This window comes from Diospyros lotus, chromosome 1, assembly GCF_014633365.1.
Source record: "Diospyros lotus cultivar Yz01 chromosome 1, ASM1463336v1, whole genome shotgun sequence".
Classification (NCBI taxonomy): domain Eukaryota; kingdom Viridiplantae; phylum Streptophyta; class Magnoliopsida; order Ericales; family Ebenaceae; genus Diospyros; species Diospyros lotus.
Genome location: NC_068338.1, coordinates 47,000,301 through 47,021,945, shown reverse-complemented (window position 1 = coordinate 47,021,945; position 21,645 = coordinate 47,000,301). Strand labels below are relative to the sequence as shown.

General features: G+C 33.4%; 3 protein-coding genes across 7 annotated transcripts; 2 read left to right on the top strand and 1 right to left on the bottom strand.

The window, feature by feature from the left end:
- The first annotated feature begins 3,265 nt into the window (after positions 1-3,265).
- On the top strand, positions 3,266-8,337 carry LOC127813646 (signal peptide peptidase-like 1). Of its 3 annotated transcripts, none has more exons than XM_052354726.1 (4): positions 3,266-3,433; positions 6,143-7,002; positions 7,727-7,927; positions 8,050-8,337. In XM_052354726.1, the coding sequence occupies exons 2-4, from the start codon at positions 6,205-6,207 to the stop codon at positions 8,164-8,166; spliced, it is 1,116 nt and encodes a 371-aa protein (XP_052210686.1). In that variant the 5' UTR covers positions 3,266-3,433; positions 6,143-6,204; the 3' UTR covers positions 8,167-8,337. The 3 variants fall into 3 exon arrangements, with proteins under 3 accessions (XP_052210686.1, XP_052210693.1, XP_052210700.1); XM_052354733.1 differs by having other exon boundaries at positions 3,276-3,433; positions 6,098-7,002; XM_052354740.1 differs by lacking the exon at positions 3,266-3,433 and adding an exon at positions 5,410-5,652.
- Positions 8,338-12,594: 4,257 nt separating this feature from the next.
- LOC127796454 (60S ribosomal protein L36-2-like) lies at positions 12,595-14,169 on the top strand. The gene is made up of 4 exons (XM_052328611.1): positions 12,595-12,717; positions 13,052-13,156; positions 13,490-13,689; positions 13,891-14,169. The coding sequence occupies exons 2-4, from the start codon at positions 13,055-13,057 to the stop codon at positions 13,919-13,921; spliced, it is 333 nt and encodes a 110-aa protein (XP_052184571.1). The 5' UTR covers positions 12,595-12,717; positions 13,052-13,054; the 3' UTR covers positions 13,922-14,169.
- Positions 14,170-16,100: 1,931 nt separating this feature from the next.
- LOC127813411 (uncharacterized) lies at positions 16,101-21,588 on the bottom strand. Of its 3 annotated transcripts, XM_052354375.1 has the most exons (11): positions 20,994-21,587; positions 20,523-20,609; positions 20,129-20,266; positions 19,284-19,897; positions 19,099-19,187; positions 18,901-19,004; positions 18,695-18,791; positions 18,283-18,358; positions 18,091-18,205; positions 17,482-18,013; positions 16,101-16,885 (listed from the first exon to the last, which is right to left on the bottom strand). In XM_052354375.1, the coding sequence occupies exons 1-11, from the start codon at positions 21,277-21,279 to the stop codon at positions 16,393-16,395; spliced, it is 2,631 nt and encodes an 876-aa protein (XP_052210335.1). In that variant the 5' UTR covers positions 21,280-21,587; the 3' UTR covers positions 16,101-16,392. The 3 variants fall into 3 exon arrangements, with proteins under 3 accessions (XP_052210335.1, XP_052210331.1, XP_052210341.1); XM_052354371.1 differs by having other exon boundaries at positions 19,284-20,266; positions 20,994-21,588; XM_052354381.1 differs by having other exon boundaries at positions 19,284-20,266; positions 20,523-20,620; positions 20,994-21,136.
- Positions 21,589-21,645: the final 57 nt, after the last annotated feature.

The window sequence follows — 21,645 nt, the reverse complement described above, 5'->3', positions numbered from 1 at the left end:
TGATAATTTCGTCTACGCAATCATGGAAACATTGTCCTAGAGATTAAGGAAATCGGTACAGCTCGTCGTGTTTCTCACACCTACTTACAAAGCAGCTTTCAATTGGTCTCAATAAATGTTAAAATTTTAAATATTAAGTATTATTATTAAATGTTACAAATTACTAAAAATACATAAAAACGTACTGGATCTTAAGTGGATTAGGGGTAACCATTGGGTCCCCAATCGTTTTTCCATGGATTCAGTCTTCCAGGACAAGGTTAGGACAAAAACAATGGTGTATAAAATTTTGAATATATATATATATATTTCAAAATTTCACATTTTTTGAAAATAGAAACAATTAATTAAACATCAATATTTTCATTTTTAAATAACAAAAATGAACAAAAAATATTTTGTCAAAATAATTAATATAAATTTCATGTAGCATTCCTGAGATTTAACAAAAAAGACACTATGTTTTCAAAAAACGTGATTAGTGTTAACGTAAAAATTAAACAAACAAATTTACTTTACCGTTATTTCTTTATCTATTCACTCACTTTTTCCTTGCTAGCCAAACGCACTAGGCTTAACCATGATGGAGAAGAGCACTTATTTTCGTTGTAGAAACTATTATTTTTGATGAAAAATTAATTAGACATGAATAAAGATGTTATCTCTTATCTATTTTATTGTTAAAAATATATTTATTTATCTATTTATTTTAACTAAACCTCGTTATATTGACATGATTGGGTTTAAATTTAAATTTCATTGTTATGGTTATATAGAGAAAATTATATAAAAAATATATGAGAGATGAAAAAAATATTTATAGATTCAATATAACTTTATAATAACGAGGTTAAGAGAAAGATCTTAATAAGAGAGAAATTTAATGATATTGTTGGTTTTTTAAAAATTTAATGATGTTAATATAATATGAAAAAGGTAATGTAAAGCTATGAAAATTAAAAAAAATGATAATATGTTGTCATAATTAATAACATATTAATTAATATTATTTTTGTCAACATGCGTGTTACCACCTTAATGTTATCATAAGCAATAATGAATTGCCATGAAGAATAAATCTTTATATATATAAAAATAAGATAGTTTGAAAAAAATAAAAGATTTCACAACTTGTATTAATAATTTGCATTTAGTAATTTGTATTAATAATTTAGAATTTTTAAATATTTTGAAATAATAAGCAATAATTACTATAAAATTAGTAATTAGAGATTTTAAATACATGAGTTTTTGAATCTTAATCATAGGTTTTCTAATATATTATTATATGAATATTAAATATTTAATTAATCTGTCAATCAATAAAAAATAAATACTATTTATGAGGAATATGAATAGACACTTAAAGTATTAATTTAAGTCACATAAAATTGTTTATTAAATAAAATTTTATATTTATATAATATAATAATCTTTATATATATAAAAGTAGAATAGTCTAAAAAAAAATTCCTCCCAAAACTTGCATTAATAATTTTTATTTAGTATTTATTGCATCAATAATTTAAAATTTTCAATTACTTTGAAATAATAAGTACTAATTATTATAAAATTAATAATAAATTTTAAATATATGAGTTTTTCAATGTTAATCATGGGTTTTCCAATATATTATTATGTGAATATTAAATATTTAATTAATCTATTAATCAATCAAAAATAAATACTATTTATGAGAAATATGAATAGACACTTAAAGTATTAATTAAGTCACATAAAATTATTCATTAAATAAAATATTATATTTATATAATATAATAATATATAATATCTTTATCTTTATATATATAAAAGTAGGATAGTCCTGAGAATTTTTTTTTTCTCCAAAACCTGCATTAATAATTTACGTACATTTAGTAATTTGCATTCATAATTTAAAATTTTAAATTGTTTTGAAATAATAAGTACTAATTACTGTAAAATTAATAATTAAGGATTTTAAATACATGAGTTTTTCAATGCTAATCATGGGTTTTACACTACATTATTACGTGAATATTAAATATTTAATTAATTTATAAATTAATAAAAAATAAATACTATTTATGAGGAATATAAATAGACATTTAAAGTATTAATTAAGTCACCTAAAATTATCCATTAAATAAAATCATATCTTTATATAATATTTTATATTAAAGTATAATAGTTTGCAAATTTATTTTATCTTAAAAAATCTGCCAAGTAATTTTTGCCTCTAAAACTTATATTAAATTTGCATAGATTTTCTAAGAAATATTAATAGATAACTTGAATTATTAATTAAGTCATATAAAATTATTCATTTATTTAAAATCTTATATTTATATCTTTATTCTATATATATATAATATTAAAATAGAATAGTGAGGCAAAGTATTTGACAAGTGTGTGAATTTTTTTCTTCAAAAACTTGCATTAAATCAAAGGTAGTGATTAATTAATTATTAATTTAACTTTAATAATAATTATATTATAGTCTTAAAAATGTGATATCTTAATAAATTCATAAAAAAATATTTAAGGTCGTCAAATATTTAGATTTTTCAATGTTAATTAATATTTAAGGTATTACATTTCTAAGATTATGGAAGAAATCAAAATTTATATTTTTAAAGTTTTGTTATTATTAAAAAATTAATTCTTAATCACATTTAAAAAATTTAATTTATATTTATAATATAATAAATAAAAAATAACGAAGATCTTTGAGTGAATATATTATAAATTTTATAATATTTATTTATAAATAAATATAATATGATAAATAAAAAATTTTATAAGTATTTTGTCAAGTGATCTATTTAATATGTTAATTTTTATTTAGCACATTAAATGGAAGTACATTGAATTAAGAGTGTTATCCATTAACATATTAAATAACGAATAATTAATTAAATTTAAATTTTGATAAAAAATTATAATTATTAATTATGTTAGAATTATTTAAAATAACGAGTTTAATATCTTATTTTTAAATTAAACTCTTCCCTGCAATACACAGATTTACCACTAATTATGTTTAATAAAAATAGATTATAATTTAAAATCTAAATTGATAAACAAATTTTCATTAAATTATAATAAGGCATCAACAAAATAATATAATATCATTATTGCATTTAACATTTTCTCAAAAACCTGAATAGATGACAGCATACTATTAAATTATAATATCACATAAAAAAATTTCTCTATCATAAATGCATAAATATTTTATTATTAGTTTTCTAAAGTAAAATGTGCACTAAGAAGGAAATTGACAAACATTTGGGGCGAAAGTGCAAAATGGAGCATTACGGCGTCTGCCTTTTCAGCTTTCGGCTCTTCCTCTCTGTGAAGGCACCCCCGAGAGACAAGCCCTAGCCGGGCACAGAGGGAAGAGACGGAAAGGGGGGCGCTACGTCAAGCTTTCGAACTCTTAAAGTTAAAGGTAAGTCCATATTCTTCGAATTACTCCTAGTTTTTCACATCGGGCCATCTCGATTTCAAGATCATCATCTTTCAGATCTTTCGCCTGTTCCCAGCTGCTTAATCGGTTATTCTCTGATTCAAATAAATATTATGTAGCTCGTTGTCATCAATGGCTCTCTGTCCACTATAGTCCTTTATTCTTGCTGCTTGGTTGCTCATTTCGAGCCCTAGACGTTTGATTTGAAATTTCAGAGTTCTGCTCGAATTGTAGACGGTTTGTTTTGAGTTGAATGACAATGTCTTAGGTGTCGAGACTTAATTTTCCTTTCCATCATTTTTTCTTAAAATTCAAGGACTGCTTTTTCCTGGACCACACGAGATAGGTATAACGACGGCAATAACCACAAGACTTGACCCAGATGGCCTGAGTTAATGAATTCTAACTCTCCAACTATCTCTGTCCATGAACATATCCCACCATTTTTATTTGGTCCACCAATTTTGCTACAAGTTTCTTCTATTCCATCCATTTTCATACGCTTGCTTTAGAAGTGCCCCTATTGTTCTTTTTCTCACATGACAAAACTATCTTAATTGTATTCTGTGCATTTTATCTTCAATGGGCATCACTTTAACCATATCATGTGTAATATTTGTTTATAAATTTGTGTTTTTTTACTTGGCCGTACATTAATCACAATACCTTCATCTCAACTATGCTCATATTTTGCATGTATTTGTGTTTAACTGCCAAACATCACCGATAGGCCATATGAAGGAGAGATAATCTTGCAGAATTGCATTTATTTGTTGCCAAGAGAAGACGCATTTTTTTCTCATTCTTGGTTATTTTTTATTTTTGTAAATAACACATTTACATATTATACCATAGATTTAAGTGTTGTTGTTTTGATGATTTCAACTGCAACCTGAGGCCTGCTTGGCCTTCTCTTGGGAATCAATTTTCAGAAACATGGTTTATGATAACTCTGAATTTTTGTTGCAAAACATGGTATTTTAGGTTACTGGAAACAAGAAATAAAAAACAGAAAATGGAAATTTGGTATTTTCTGACAAATTTATTCTAGCAGCTTGAATTTTGAATGTGGTCTGCAGGATGGCAACTCTAACCAATTCTCTCTCTCTCTCTCTATATATATATATATATTTTCTCATTAAAGTGAAGTCTATCCAATTCTTCATCCTGTGTATGTATATTTTCATTTTACTTTGCGAGTTTATGTTTCTTGCAACCTGGAGAAAACATGCTTCAAAACTTCATTTCCCCCCTTTTTTATATGCTAAATTCCGTTTTGTTATAGGAGATTCCAAGCCCATGCATGGACAAAAACTGTCATGGTTTCAGTGGCGGATCTAGCTCCTATAATCAACGGGGGCAATTTTTTCAGTACAGTATTATAGCATATCATATTTTTAATTGAGTAGCTAAATTCTTTCTTATATTACATTGTAACCAATTTTTCAACTTATCAAGCTACAAGATGAATAATTCTCAAAAAATAAATTCTCTTTTGACAAAATATAGTGGCAAGGTTGATACTTGACGAAGTGTTTTTGAAAGTTTACTCTATATGTATTGTTTCCTTTATTTAGATAATGATCTAAAATTTTAATTATTAATAAATAATTAGTAGGAAGATCTTTTAGATCTATCTTAACTCAACATTTGTTTGAAAACTTTTTTTTATCATTTGACTATCAAATTTTAAAAATATGACTATTGATCTAACATTGTTTTCCGTTTAAGAAACTTTTCTATTATGACCTATTAAAATTCAATTTCTAACTTAAAATATGTGTATAATTCAAAGATGATTATTTATTCATTTAACGATCTCTCATTTTAGTTATTCATAAAATTGATCCATGTTATATGTATGGATATATTTTACATTTTTTTTTTTGGGGGGGGGGGGGGGGGGTTTCAATATTTGAAAGGTTTTTTACAGTGTTCTAAAACGCGTTAAGCGCTAGTTGGGTGCCAGACGAGGGCCTAGTGCCTAGGGCACCTAGGGGCAAGGAGGAAGATGGCGTAGCAAGCATCAAAGAGCAAGGAGGAAGATGGCCATACGTATCCGAGGAAGAAGAGCGAGAGCTAGCAGGGAGAGAACGACCCAATCGACGGCGAGAGAGAGAGAGAGAGGAAATGACAAGATTGGCGGCAGTGACAAGTGCGACAAGAGAGAGTGAACGGGAAAGCGGCAAGAGAGAGAAAGGGTAAGATAATTGGCCCAGGCCGTGTGCGCGACCTAGGCGGCTAGGCACCGATCGGGCCCGACGCCTAGGGGTGCCCGATTTGGGCTTACTCGCGGTAGCCGCCTAGGCCACCTTTTAGAACACTAGTTTTTTCAAATATTATATCCATATGTACTGTTTACAAACTTGAGAAGGGGCAATTTTGAACCCCCCCCCCAGCCGTGCATGTTATATTAGATGGAATGAAAATTTTGAAACTGCTGTAGTCTAATAAACATCCTAGATCTTGCTTAATTAGTTGAGTACAACAGTAACATCAAGCCAGCCTTGTCCCATTGGCTGCTACCAGCTATATGGATTTTAGATCACCAATCATTGCTTAATATGTTGAATAAATTAAAAAGAAAAATTTATGCAGTAACATTTTTGCCAATGTTCTCATTCTCCTCATTTCCTTGTTCTTTAGGTTGATTTGATATTTGATCAACACTTGATTATATTAAATGTGCAGCGTTGGTTTCAAGCTTGTTATACAGAATTGAGATTTTAGATTATACTGAAGTGTTGCATTTTATGGAGCCCTTGTGGAAGCTTGCATATTTGTTGGAGCCGGCTCCAATCACTCTTATGTTGACTGCCGTAGCTGTGACATTTGGATCTGCTTTCCGAGCCTTAAATTATGGGAAGGAAATGGAGCGAAACCGTGACTTGTCAGAAGCATCCATTACTTTAGATAGGTCCCAGGCACTTATGATTCCAGTAATGAGTTCTTTCAGCCTGCTGCTGATGTTCTATCTGTTTTCCTCTGTCTCACAACTTCTGACCATTTTCACTGCCATTGCCTCTGTGTCATCGCTTTTTTTCTGGCTATCACCTTATATTACCATTGTCAGATCACAACTTGGGTTGGCTGACCCATTTGTATCACGATGTTGTTCCAAGTCATTTACCCGAACCCAGGGGCTCTTGTTGTTGCTATGCTCCGGTACTGTTGCAGCTTGGCTTGTTTCTGGAAACTGGATATTAAACAACTTGTTGGGAATTTCTCTATGCATTGCGTTTGTTAGCCATGTGCGGCTCCCGAACATCAAAATTTGCGCAATACTGCTTGTTTGTCTGTTTGGGTATGACATATTCTGGGTATTTTATTCTGAGAGATTTTTTGGTGCCAATGTCATGGTTTCAGTAGCAACACAGCAAGCATCCAATCCTGTTCACACAATGGCTAATAGCTTAAGTCTTCCTGGGTTGCAACTTATTACAAAAAAGTTGGAGTTGCCAGTTAAAATTGTCTTTCCTAGAAATTTGTTTGGTGGAGTGGTTCCTGGAGCAAGTGCTGCTGAGTACATGATGCTTGGTCTTGGTGACATGGTAATGCATCTTATCTCTTTGGTGGCTTTCAATATTCCTGTGCGATTCTCTCCACATATATGCTAGGTGGATGTGCAGGTTTTAAATTTTTAGACTTGGATCTCATTAATAGATTTGAGGGATATCATAGGTCAATAAGGTCTGCCATTTTTGGATGATTTTGCAAGCGTTTCCATGAATCATTAACTTTGTTCAGCTATATCCTTATTTCCATGAAAATGTATAGCTAATTATTGCATCTTGTTGGTCTTGAGATTGGGGCTACATTCTATATGGTCGGGCAATCTTATATGCTGGTTGGTCTTCGGCAAGATGGTGCCTGGGTTGCATTTTACGTGAATCATGTAATGCTTTTGGATTTATTTTGTGAGTTCTATCTTGTTAGTTCCCTTCTCATTGATCTGCCCCTTCGTGGAGTAATCTCAACAAATTTGGAACTTCACTTCCAGTCCAAGTGACAGAGGTGACTGGGCGCACTACTTAAACTTGTTACAATCCTCTGTCCTCCCGGTTGTCATGGACATGCCATCTATGATGTAAAATCACTGTAAACTCTTCCTCTTTGTGCTTGCGTGTGTTGTGAGGCAGGTGGCACTGGAGGTGGCTGTTATCTTTTACTTCTTTTTCGACGGGTGTCCACCTGCCACTTCTCAATTGCATCAGTCTGTTGAGTCATTCTGTTTCCAATATTTTCCAAAATTTTATGGTTTGTGTTATTTTGTAGGCCATTCCTGCTATGCTTCTGGCGTTGGTTTTATGTTTTGATCACAGAAAGAGTAGGGATTTGATAAATGCATCAGATTTGGCTTCCTCAAAGGGTCACACTTACATATGGTATGCCGTGTCTGGTTATGCAATTGGATTGATAAGTGCTTTGGCTGCTGGTATTTTGACTCGTTCACCCCAACCGGCACTCCTATATCTGGTATGTTATTGTCACTATCCTGCTGCTGTTCTTCATTTTAAAAAGATCTCGTGTTTCCAAGAAGTAACTATTTCAATTATGATCCGACTCTCTTTTCCCACTTTGCTACCTGACAAATGCAGGTGCCCTGCACTTTAGGACCCATACTTGTCATATCTTGGATGAGAAAGGAGCTGATAGAGCTGTGGGAAGGAACATCACTGAATATGAATGATAAAACTCACTTGACAGAAGTTTGAGCTGTTGTTACAGTCGGTCCCGGATCATTTCTTGCTGAGCCTATTGAAACGTGTAAATTCACCTGTGATAGTGAAATACCAAATTGTTGAACACAACTTTTTGGATTACAAACTGTGTTAATCCTCTAAGCTCAATAATAAGTAGAACATCATCTCTGTCGCTCTTCTTCCTGACCATTGAATTGCAGCCTTCATGTTCAGGTTGTTCATTTCGGGCAACATCATCTCTACTGTTCCTGACCATTGAGGTGCAGTTTCATGTTCATGAAGTTCATTTTAGGCTAGCAATAGCCTACACTTGTGCCTATTTGGATTACTGTCAAATATTTACTATCGTGAGGAATTATAAAATGCGGTTCTGTAATTAGAGGTGTGCATTCAGATTGAGAAAATCGTAAAACCGAACCGAACCGAACCGAACTAAGGTGTGCTTTTATTTTTAGATCGAGAAAATTGAAGAATTTTGGTTGGGTTTCGTTTCTGTATGTTATTTTGAAAAAAAAAAAAAATCAGAGCATTTCAGTTAATGGTGTTAAAAAATCCGACAAATAAAAAAAAATGAAACCAACTTTTGAATTGAATTGAGGCTGAATTTTTATTTTGTATATATATTTATATGTATCCTTTTTATTAATATTTTGTTTTATACACATTTCCTTTTTAATATTTTATTTTCTTACTTCTCTCATTAAGAACTGCAATGATTCTTTTTATGTTATAAGCTTGTGATAAAAATTTTAATATTTTATTTTTGTCTAAAAAATAAAACCGAAAAAAAATTGAAGCCAGCAGTTCAGTTCAACTTCGATTTTTTTTTTTTTTTTTTTATACCTTCAGCTCGATAAATCAGAAAAATTGAGTGATTTGGTTATTTTAAAAAATAATCATGCGCTATTTGTAATGATATTTTTTTATTAATTTAAAAGTACTTCTATTTTTTGTTTCTATGTCCTAGAATTGGAAGTAGGGGTGTTCACGGTGCGGTTTGGTCGGTTTGAACTACTTTCAGCAAGTCAAACCGCTAGTGTGATTTTCTGACAAAATCAGACCGCGGTTTGGTTTTGGTGCAGCCAAACCGCACCGTATTTGCGGTATGATTTAACGTGGTTATCGCGGTTTGAAAATAACTATTGACAACATATAATATATTATAAAAATATTACAAAGAATAATTATATATTATTATAAACTTATTATTATTATTATAAAAATATAAGGTGATTTTTATAATAATAAGGGTTGTAGTAGCTCTTGGATGATTTTTATAATAATATATTTTTTATTTATATTTTCTTGGGCGATTTGGTTTAAAACCAAACCGCCAACCATACAAACCGCAAACCGTGCGGTTTGTACATCCATCAAATCGTTTTGGACAAAAAAAATCGACCGATTCAGTTTGATTTAGTCGATTTCTACGGTGTATCGATTTTTTTGAACACCCCTAATTGGAAGTTTCATATTCTTATTCTCTTTTAACGGTACTAAAATAGCTTTTGTTGTGTAAAGGTAATTTTTTTTTTTTTTTTTGAAGTTAAAGAGCATTAAGGCCAAAAAATAAAAAATAAAATTGTGTTTTCAACTTGAAGGTGTATGTTTTGTTCTCTATCCAAACAAAATATGACTAGCCATGACATGACATTTTAGAGTCTCTTTAGAATAGTTAAATTGACAAGTTGATTTAGGTTATTTTTATAAGAAAAATAATTTAATTAGAGACTGATGAGTTTTTTGGCCTTTATTTTCTTCACATATCTACTTATATTGATAGGCAACTACTGTCAACTATTGCTTAGGAATCCTAATACTATTGGAGTTGAATCACAAAATTTAATAATTATGGAATTAAGTAGCCAGTATTTAATGAATAGATGCATAGAAAACAAGTAATATGACATTTAAATAGATGCATCATCAAGATATTTATTTAGATCCATCAACATATAATATATATACATAAAAATTACTCTTGACTTGGAAAGTTTTAAGAGTCATGAAAATGTTTTTTATTGTTCATTTATTTATTTTTTTCATTCTTTGCAATTGGGACAAGATGTAGGGAGAAAAGATAATAAATTAAATAAAGATAGAATAGTTATTTTATTATGACAATTATAATTTCTTACAATATAGGAAGTGTTATTGTAACTACCCCAACTCCCTCGAGAGATGCCTTTGTAATTTTAATAATTTGTAATGGTGAAATTTTACTTCATTTCAAATCACTTTCCTGTCTTCGAATTAATTACACCAATAATAACTCAACTTTATATTCTATTACTCTTTAGTTACTGAACTTTGAAATGTTATCTATTAGTCACTGATATTTCAAAACGGTTACTGCTTAGTCACTGAACTTTAAAATGTTACTTGTTAGTCACTGATATTTCAAAACTGTTATTGCTTAGTTACTAAACTTTAAAATGTTATCTATTAGTCATTGATATTTCAAAACTGTTATTGCTTAGTTACTAAACTTTAAAATGTTATCTATTAGTCATTGATATTTTAAAACTGTTAAACTAAACTTTAAAATATTGCCTGTTAGTTACTGATATTTCAAAACTGTTCCTCATTTATCACTTGTGAACTTAAAGTTCAGTGACTATCGAGTGACGAGTGAAAAACGATTTTGAAATATCAATGACTAGCAGGTAATATTTTAAAGTTTAGTGACTAAGCAATAACAGTTTTGAAATATTAATAACTAATAGGTAATATTTTAAAGTTCAGTGACTAAATAGTAATAATTTTGAAATATCAGTAACTAACAGGTAACATTTCAAAGTTCAGTGACTAAACAGTAACCATTTTGAAATATCAGTGACTAATAGGTAACATTTTAAAATTGAATAATTAAACAATAATAAAATATAAAATTAAGTTATTATTGATATAATTAATTCCCTGTCTTCTAAAACCTCACGAAGAGAGAGATGGAAACATTAGTGCAGGTAAGTTTACAACAAGAACCCGCTGTCATGCATTGTATCTATCAGTAGACAATCAATTTTAACTTCCTGATTGAGACTGGATGGAACCATCGCTCCAATGCTTGAACCCGCCCTTCTCCAGGATACATGAAATTAATGGGTTCAACCAAGCAAAGCAATCGTGCATGCTCTCTGTATGAGCACATCTTGACCATTCCAGTCTCATACACTTTGGCTGCCTTGATTTTAGAATTTCTCTACTTTAATTAGTTCATCCAACAGCTTAGTTGAAGAGTTCACTCCTTGAAACCTGAAACAGCAAGCAATCGCGTATTTTTTTCACATCTTTCCCAATTGGTTGGGAAAAAATACGGAGGGGATGAAACTAACAAAACCTACCTTAGGGTAAGTCCTAAACAAACAAATAATTGGGAGATAACATAAATTTAGGAGTAACGAAAAAATGATAAGAGATTTGGACCTCAAGAGAGGTTAATGATGGAGAGATTGAAGTGATTATTTCATTCACATTCGATGACGAAATTGAAGTTATCAATTGGGACATTATATGACTTAGATAATGATTTTATTTGCACTAACGTTTTCATTTCTCTCTTTTTACTTTTTTTTAAAGAATTTTAAAAACTATGAATGATTGATACAGAAAGATATTGTTAGTAACAAAATAAATTATATCGAGTAGTCTAAGATTTAAGAAAAGAATAGAATTGCCCTTTTAACATTTGAAATATTACATTTTTTTACAAGATTAATGGTGAAAAAGAAACTAATAATTGTTTAAATTAATCACACTAGATAGATCTAATTAGCCAAACTATGTTCTTGCAAAAGGCAATGGTTTATAAGTAGAGAATTTTAAAATTGGCAAGGAGGTTTTTATATATCTTCTAAAAAATAAAAAATTAAAGTTATTAGATTTTCATAATGACCCATACTACATCAAATTGTATAAAACTTTTAAAGAAACTAGGAAATTTTTTTAAATTTTTAAATACAAAAATACATAAATTTTCAAACAAATATATTTACTAACATAGAAAAAGTATTTCGTAACGTGATTTAAAATATTATTCTTTATTGCATTATTAAAATGAATGATTTTAATTCTATATATTAAAAAAATATATGTTATTTGAAATGAATAAGAATAAAACACCATCAACTAATTTTACAAGTATAAATCTTATTTATCTCATAAATTTAAAAATATAAAATAAATCAATTTTTTTTTAAAAGATATTGTCTTTTATCTCTGTTTATATAAAGATCCTTCATTTTGAAATTTCAGCCATGAAATAATAAATCTAAATTGAAATTTCTCTCTAACTGAAAAAAAATTATATAATATATCTCAGTGTGATTTTTATTTTTGTTTGGTTTAGAAAGCAAAAATATTTTTACAAGAAAATCAAATTTTGTAGTTAAAAAAGCAAAAAAGAAAACTGTTTGGCCCCTGATCGGATTACCAAATTACCCTCAACTTTCCTCCGTAATCTCCGCGGAACCCCAAGAGACGCGATATAAAATCGCAGCAAACAACTGAAACCCTAATGCTTCAGTCCGCTCCCATCTTCGCAGGTCGTCGCGCATATCGAAGGTAATCAAAACCCTAGTTCTTCAACGCTCTCCAACCAGCTTTGAATCATCTGATGGTTATGTTCAATGTTTTGCCTTATTCTTCCATGTCAAGCTTAGCTTCAGGCAACTTTACGAGTGCCAGCCTTTTGTTTTGCCACCGAAACTAGGGTTCCTTTTACCATTCGGAATGCCCGATTCGTGTTTGTAATTTTGTTGTTGTTTCGGAAGTTTAATCTTTGATGCAAACTGTTTGTTGTATTTACTTGTAAAGATGCGCAGATGAATTTGTGCAAATCTTGAACTAATTGCTTCATGTGAATATTTACGTCGTTCTTTTGCGTGTGATTAAGCAGGTTATGGCTCCAAAACAGCCAAATACTGGGCTCTTTGTGGGGTTGAACAAAGGCCATGTCGTGACCAAGAAAGAATTGGCTCCTCGTCCATCTGATAGGAAAGGGGTTAGTTGATTCTCAGTGTTTAAAAATTCATTTAAGCTCGTGGTTCATATGTGGGTGCCAAAGATTATTGAAGTTTTGGAAAAAAAATTATTTTTATGTAGTTTTTATTTTTGCATGATAATGATTTTGAAGGAGAAACTTCTATGTTATTTTCAGAAAGTGGGGTTTTTGTTAGATAAATATTATGAATATTATTTTCGATCAGTTAATTAAATGCATTCTACTGTGATTTCTAGACTCAAACCAAAAATTAGCTTTTGCAAATGATAACTAAACAAGCCCTAAGATAGTCCGTTTGGTGAATAGTGGGGTTGATTTGTTGATCTGCTGCAGAAAACTAGCAAAAGAATCCACTTTGTGAGGAGCCTGATCAGAGAAGTTGCGGGCTTTGCGCCATATGAGAAGAGAATTACTGAGCTTCTTAAGGTTGGAAAAGACAAGCGTGCACTGAAAGTGGCAAAAAGAAAGCTGGGTACTCACAAGAGAGCCAAGAAGAAGCGTGAGGAGATGTCTAACGTCCTCCGCAAGATGAGGTATTCTTACCGCTTGGACTTATTACCAATGATAGCAGATATTCAAATTTTAATCAAATTCTAGTTCCCTGCCTACCTGACCTTTATGAAGTATGTGCATAATTAAAACTTTGAGTAATAGAGATATTTCCTCTGGAGATATAATCAATTTTAGAAGTGAACTCATGATTTCACAATTAATATTGGTGGCAATGCCTGCAGGTCTGGTGGAGGTGGGGAGAAAAAGAAGTGAAGCATCCACATGCTAGGTTTTGGTGTCATCCAAATGGAAACATGAAATTCACCTTTTGCTTCCCAACTTAGAAGCGTGAAATATTATTTCACGTTTCTTTTCCTTTTTTGTTGGTTTAAGACTTATATTCATAGACACTGGTGACGTCGAGTAAAAATGGGAGATTATCTCATTTGAGCTATTAGCAATTAGTTTTGGTGTAGCTTTTCTGTTGCAGCGGAATGAAATTATTGTTATTGGTGATTTTACCCATTTTGTTTCTGAGCTTCTTCGTTTATGTGGAATGATGCTTTTCTATCGGTGCAGTTAGTGTTTTTATGTACATCTATTGTAAATGTTCCTTCTGCCTCCATTATCTGAAGATGGAATATGGAGACAATATTTCTTTGTTCTCAGTTTCACTTCTTAGTGTCAAGGTTTCTTCATGGCATTGGAGGTGGTGGTGCTTGTTTTGGGTTTGGAGGGTGCTCTTTGCTCTTTGTCTGTTTGATTCGGTTATTATTTTTGCAATAGTTTCAGTTTCGTTTTTTTTTTTTTGGAGAAGTTTGGTTCAGTTCGGTGTTTTATTTTAAATAACGAAACTGACCAAAATGACATAATTTTGGATGCAATATAAAAGAAATATTCACAGAAGACAAATAGAATGGTGGAAGCTGGGCGGACCAAACCGCCTCAAGCCCGTAACCTTCGACCCTTTCCCTTGCCCTTCATCTCCAACTCTCTGGTGACCCATTTCGCTCCCTCCAATGCCAATGCAAATTGTGCTAGTCTGTTGGCGCCACCTCGGCAGCCATAGCTACTGGGCTCGCCCGTCATACGTCACCTCGACAACCACCATTGCCTCTGTTTCCTTCAGATATTCACACCATTAGATATTCACACCATGTTTGGGCCTCTTGGGTAAGTTTTTTGACAATTTTTTTGTGGGTTGATATTTTATATTAAAATTTTATTAGATTTTTTTAATTTTTTGGTATATGAGTCATTGAGTCAAGATGAATCTAATAATCAATTTCAATTGTCAAAATCCGCTGCGGACGGTGGTCGGTGACTTTTTTTAGAAATGAGTTTTCAGTTTTTGGACAATAAAATTAATTTTTATATTTACAAAAAATTAACCGTTGAATCAAACTTATTTTGGATATATGAATTATTGCGGTTGAGAGAATTTGATAATCGATTCTGATCATTGGAATCACCAGCTGACAGCAATATTAACGCCGAACATTAGTTTGGTTTATTTGGTTATTTTTAGGTTTATTTGATCGGTTCGATTTTTATGAATTTTGTTTGATTAGTTTGGTTTTTGAGTGAGTTTGGTTGGTTGTTTCAGTTTAATTTTGTACATCAGTTTAATTTTTTTAATTATTAAATTTCAATCAATTTAATTACTGAATTAACGGTATCCACGTCCTTAACTCTTGGCATAGACTTCTCATGGCTATTCTTTTTCGTTTTCTTTTTTTTTGTGTGTGTAAATTATTGAGGTCATGGCTACTCTTGGCAGAGGGCGGGAGTGAATGGTTGGGTTTTGGGTTTGGAAATGGTTGCCATGTTAATAGTTGGTAGCTTTGCCTGGTTGCAATTAAGGTGGTGTTTGTCTATTGTCGCCGCTATCCAGGATTGAAACTGAAGTGTATTTATTTCAATGTTTAAGGTGTAATAAATATAAAGTGAATTTATTATATTTTATTTTAGCCTTAATAATTTTATTTGTTAATAAAATGTTACAAAAGATGCATTTATCATAAATTAATATGAGTGTTTTTTAAGTTAAAATTACTGTTAAAATTAATGCGACATTTATTGTAATTAGAATAATGATTAACATCATCTTAATTATAATTAATATTCTAGTGATTATATATTTGAGAAACATAAATTATCAATTGCAGTTAATGTTTCATAAAATGGTGTCACTTATATTTGAGCTTTGTCACAGTAACTTTATTTACTTAAATTTGCTTTTTCCAAATTACAACGGCAATTACAAGGACATTTAATCCTAACTGGCGGTTTTTTCTTATGACTTGGAAAACCAAACTAGAACAAGCTGTCATACACGAGAAGAAAATGTAGATGGGGCATCAATGGAACCAATTAGATTGGCAAAATCTGGAAATGGCAAGGGCCTAAATTATAATTCAGGTTGTGTAATAATGATCTGTGCTTTCAGAGATATGATTCAAATATCAGAACTGTTTGGCACTCGCAGAAATCCAGGTGGATTTACTTATTAGACACCATATTCATAGGCATGGTCATACATAATTGTGCTAATACACGATCAAAATTTCCCTCGGGTATTTAAGTGCATTGGTTTTTGGCACTACTACATCTTTCCCTTACATGGACAAAGTTTGGAATTGAATGCACAATTAACCAATAAAAAGGAAGGAAAAACCACACATCTCCACTTGGTGCAGCAAGCAAGCAATGTACCTGTAAAAAATTGGAACTACATTTAGTTCTCAAGTCTTGAACTTCTGAGTGAGCTTCTCAACTCCCTCCTTGCAATCTCCTGCAACTCTCTTTGCTCCTTCCTTGAGAGCCGAAGAAAATCTGGCCGAGCTCTGCTGCAATTCCTGCAAGGAGCTATCCATCCTCGTCAAGGCCACATCCTTTAGTTCTCCTCCATGATGGACTACTCCATAGACGCGTTCCTTCAAAACAGATGTCAAAAGAACTATCTTCTGGATGATTTGGGAAATGGTATCTCTGGCTTTTCCTCTAACATTGATAGCCATTGCCTTTAACTTATCTACCAAGGTCTCAGCCCTGCTTACAGTTTCTTCAACTGAGAATTGGTTTCCAGCATTTAGCCACGTAACTTCCACATTGGCCTCTTCACGGAGGTCATCCTCAACTACTACTTTGATACCATGTCTCTCCCAGCGGTCTCGAGCCTCCTCCAGGACTTTAGCTTGCTCTCTAGCTCTTTTTGCCTCGTCTTCAGCCCAGGCCCTGGTTGACAAGTTTCAGAATCAAATACTGGTAAGAGAATCAAAAAGTTTGATTTGAAGCAATGCATTCCTCTCATGCTAAAATGATACGCTTCAATTCTTTGCAAATTATTTCTGCATGTTTGGTAGTTATATTAGTCTTTAGATAGATCTTGATATGGACAGCAATACCAAAAGTCAAGGCCATTGTTACAAGTTGCAAATTTGCAATGTTTAAATGACGTAACTAATCTTTATAGTATCTAAACCATTGAAAATTCATCCATGCAGTCAATTAGTCATAAAGTATACCCTAGAGCAGTGTATACCAAAAATTTTGTATGGATGAGTAAACTATACAAGGTGATTCAATTTCTTGTATAACAGTGTATACTACAAATCTTGTATGCTAGCTGCCACTACAAGGTGATTCAATTTCTTATACAACCAAACTATTTACAGTAATTAGGCATAAACTTAAGATGCAACGTGGATGGCGAGCATTACATGGATGAATCTTCTTTTTCTCTGTATTTTTCTGTCATTTTCATTTGCAAGGTCATTATTACTCAGTGATATGCAATTAAGTCTATTTGGTGTGCAATGAACTACTCTCACCGGGCCATGGACAGGGCTTTTCGCTCAACCTCCAGCTCATGTTGTAACCGAGTAATCTCCTGGTTTTCGGTTTCTGCTTCTTTCAGGAGCTTGGCAAGCCTCTCTTTTTCATATGATATTTCCACCTTGTTGCTCATAAGGCTCTCCAATTGCTCCTCCACCTCACACCTTAGCCTTAAGAGAACTTCCATTTCTGATTCAACAGCAGCGCGTTCCTTCATTAAAGTAATATTCTCCTTCTCTCTTTCAGCTCTCAACCTCTCCACTTCTTGCCTTGCCTCTTCAGCCAATTTTTCCACAGCATCGACCTTTTCTCTTTCCAATGACAGCTCCTTCTCAAAACTTGCATTGACATCCTTCTCCACCTGAGCTACCAGAGCGGTGTGTGCAGCAACAGCATTTTCTGCCATAGATTCAGCTTCAATGCGTGCAAGTTCCTCACTGACTATGTCAGAAGCCTCACCAGTTGCTAGAGCAATGGCGGCCTGGGATTTGGTCACTGGCTTATCTGGCTGGAATAGCCTTGTGTAGCCTATCATGAGAGTAAAAAGATCTTGATAGTGAATTCAAGATAACTCTTAAGCAGCAGCCAAAGGGGAACACACGTACCAAATGCAAGTCCTATTATTCCATTTTCTCCAGCTGATAAGTCAGCCACGAGTGCAGGCCATGCATCAGGGTTGATCTTGTCAATATCTATGAAACCAGAGAGCTGTTGCAGGATCTGCCAAGACCAAAAGGTTATTAAAATGTAGTCTTGGCAAGTTTGTGAAGCTGAAGTCAGTATTCAATTTTTATAACCTTTCTGTCAGCTTTAGGCAGCTGTTTTTTCTCCAGAGCCATCTTCCAAGTTACAAGATCCTGACGGGATAGAGGACTGCAAAAATATTTGATGGATAAGAGACAAGAATTGAAAAAAGGAGAGATCCTCGTGTAACCAAGCCACAAAAATGAGCACAGTAGAATCTGGAAAGGTAGATCAGACATCAAGATCATTGAATGCAAGTAGAAAACATATAAGAAGATGCTAACACTCCAGGATATACTGCACATAGGCCAACATATTAGGACCAAGAGAATTGATTAAGCATAATGATGATTGCATACAGAATCAATAATGTGGTCAAACCAGGAAAATCTGAGCACTTAGGCAAACAGGAATTCAGTGGCAACATAAAAAGTTGTCTTCCCTGTCCGTTATATACAGTCTTACCTTTCAGGAGAGAAGCAAAGGGAACTCTGGTCTTCATCTGAAGAAGCCATGTCATGTCTTGAAAGCTTGCTAGATATAAGTCCAGCTTCTGCCAAGCCTGAAATATCCAAGCCAGTTAGAGACCATGATGCAATAAAGAACATCTAAAATAAACAAAAAGGAAACTTTTGAATTAACATTCTATTCAAGCATGTGAACATTATCACCTTGGATGGATGGGAAGTCAGGGTCTTCTGGTGTAATATCATCAAATGCAAGTTCAGTTACATTCTCTATATACATTGCAGGATACACTTTGGAGACGGTGTTCCTACGTTAAGTAGAAGAGATTGCATTCCAATTTAGTAATATCAATCTTTCAAGATCAAAATCCCATGTCATGAAAGCAGGAAACATATTCATACCTTGATAGAGTACTGCTGGCTGAAACCAACCAACGGGCATACTCACGACGAGTACACAAATCACCTGGCTGAACGTCAGCCTCAATAACCTGAAAACCTTAAATATTCAGATTCTGTGGAAAATCATCCAGATTATATTTAGAGGTTAGATAACCGAGTATACGGATTAAAGAGAGGAACAGTACTTTCAGAACTTGCAATGCTGCTAGGGCTTGCCCCTGAACTTGATCAACAACTGCAGGAACCAAAACTTTTCCTGGGAGCACCTGTAAAGCTGCAGAAACTACCGATGGAGCAGGGATACCAGCAGAAGAGAAGGAAGTTCCAGGATTTCTTGATTCCAGATATGTTATAGTCTCGTTCGAACTATTGTAAGTATTCACATCTTGTTCATTTGCAAATGAATAGGCTACTGCTGACACTGATGTTTTCCCAGATGACCCATCTCCATTTAAATTATGCTCTTCTGATGACTTATTTCCCACAGTTAAAACTTGTGCCTGGCCCAGGTCAAGATCTGCCCTGGCTGAAAGGAAGTCTAAAGTCTCTACATTCTCTTCATGCACAATCACATCGAATTGTGATCTGCCTGAGATATTGGAAGGTAGAGGCTCAAAGGGAGAATCAGATGAGAAATCAGAGATTTCTCCTCCCATTGAACCAGTCACTTCCTCCTGATTTTTGAAGTTCAGATCTGTTGGATTAGCATCAGAAACTGACAAGCTGGTAGTTTTGGAATCAATAGGGGTTTCTTTTATTTCAGAATCTGATTCTGATCTTTCAGCAACAAGAATTCCATCTGAATTTTCAATGTTCAAGGCCAAATCAATGTCAGGTTCAGGCAGTACAGTGGTGCCTGGGCTTTCATGAGAAGCAACTGATATGTCATCAACAGCTGATACATTTTGGAAATCTTCTTGAATGGGAGCATTGTTAATGTCATCATCACTATTTAACATATGCCCCATATCAGAACCATTGTTTCTACTTGTGCTATTTTCTGTAGACAAAGAAGAATCATTATCTATACCTGCCTTGTTAAGACAACTGTCATCACTCTCCACATCCTGGCCATCCTTCCCATTCTGTTCAACTCTATCATTCTGGTCATCATAGGCCAATAATACTTCATGCTGTGTTTTCAATGGCTCTATTTCTAGTGCCGGTCCTGCAGACACCAGAGCATTCATTATGTATGGAAAGAAATACTAGAGAGCAAATGCGTTCAGTCATCTGTGGTAATAGTAAAGACAGTAGAGACCATAGAAAGAAGATCCATATAAGAGTTGCAAAAGGACAGTGTGAAATACAATCATGATCAACCCAGACGAAGGACATATTGGTTCAAAATTATCCCAAAATCTCCAGCCTTTATACTTTAAAGCCAAAGTTGACAGTTTCGAACATTAAGAATAGCCACTCACTATTGATGCGCCGCTTGCTCACGGACAGTGCTGCAAAAGTCAGTCCAGCGACAAGAATGAGCCCGGCAGCTCCTGCTCCTACAATCCCTGTAAGGATTCTACTTGAGAAGTGTTATTAGTCCTGAAAGACAGGCATGAACTCCAAAAGCATCAAGGCGGAGAAACTTAATTTTATGCTGTCAGATTTGAGAGTGAAAAAACCGATCCACTTGCCAAAGTCACCATAAATCTACTCTGACTTGCAAACTCAAATTTGCTCAGGAGAACTAAATCCAACAATTGTGAACTCAGTTTCACCCGAGAGCACTAAATTTTATTCTTGACTATCGCAAATCAATCAAATTCTTTAACACTTAAACAAACTGTTCAGTTTTGATTTTCATTCTTGTTGAAAATAAACACATCCACATCCACATTCAACGAGAAGAACGAAAATCAATCCACCATAAATTGTGTACAAATTCTTCTTACCTCCAAACCATCGTTTCCTCTGCGATTCGACAGCCTGTTCACCACCGCCGTCGGCTCCTGACCAGCCAGAGAAAGCGTCAGCCGAAGAGCTGGAATTAATCCAAGAATTCCCAGCAGGACGCCGTTCAACTCCATCACCAGCGACCGAAATCACGCGAACACGGCGACGATCTAGCTTCTTCCCAATCCGCAACGCCCGTATAAAAACGGGCGGAGGTTTCCTGCAATTGAAGGCTAATCGGAGCTGGAAGGAGCTTGGAGACCACGTCGTGCTCGGAGAAGCCATTTTCGAAGACCAGAAATCGAGGACAGCCCAAGGGACAAAACTGAAAATAGGGTTTTCCCAACTCCAATTCGCGGAATATTCTGGTTTCTTTGTTGTCTATATTGTGGAAGAAGATAAATGAGGAACTGAAGCTGATTTCTAGGGTTTGTAGTCTGTTTCGTCGTAAATCATATCGAGAGAGTGACGTTCTCTCTCCACCAGTCTATACAGAGTCGGAGCATACGCCAAATCTCTATCCCTATTTGTATTTTATCTTGCAAATTCTCCGACAACCGGGAAAGTAACCTCCGGCACCGGAGTTCCGTAACCGAATTACCGGATGTACCGTTTTTCAAACAATTCTGGTTATTACATCTATCCTGTGAT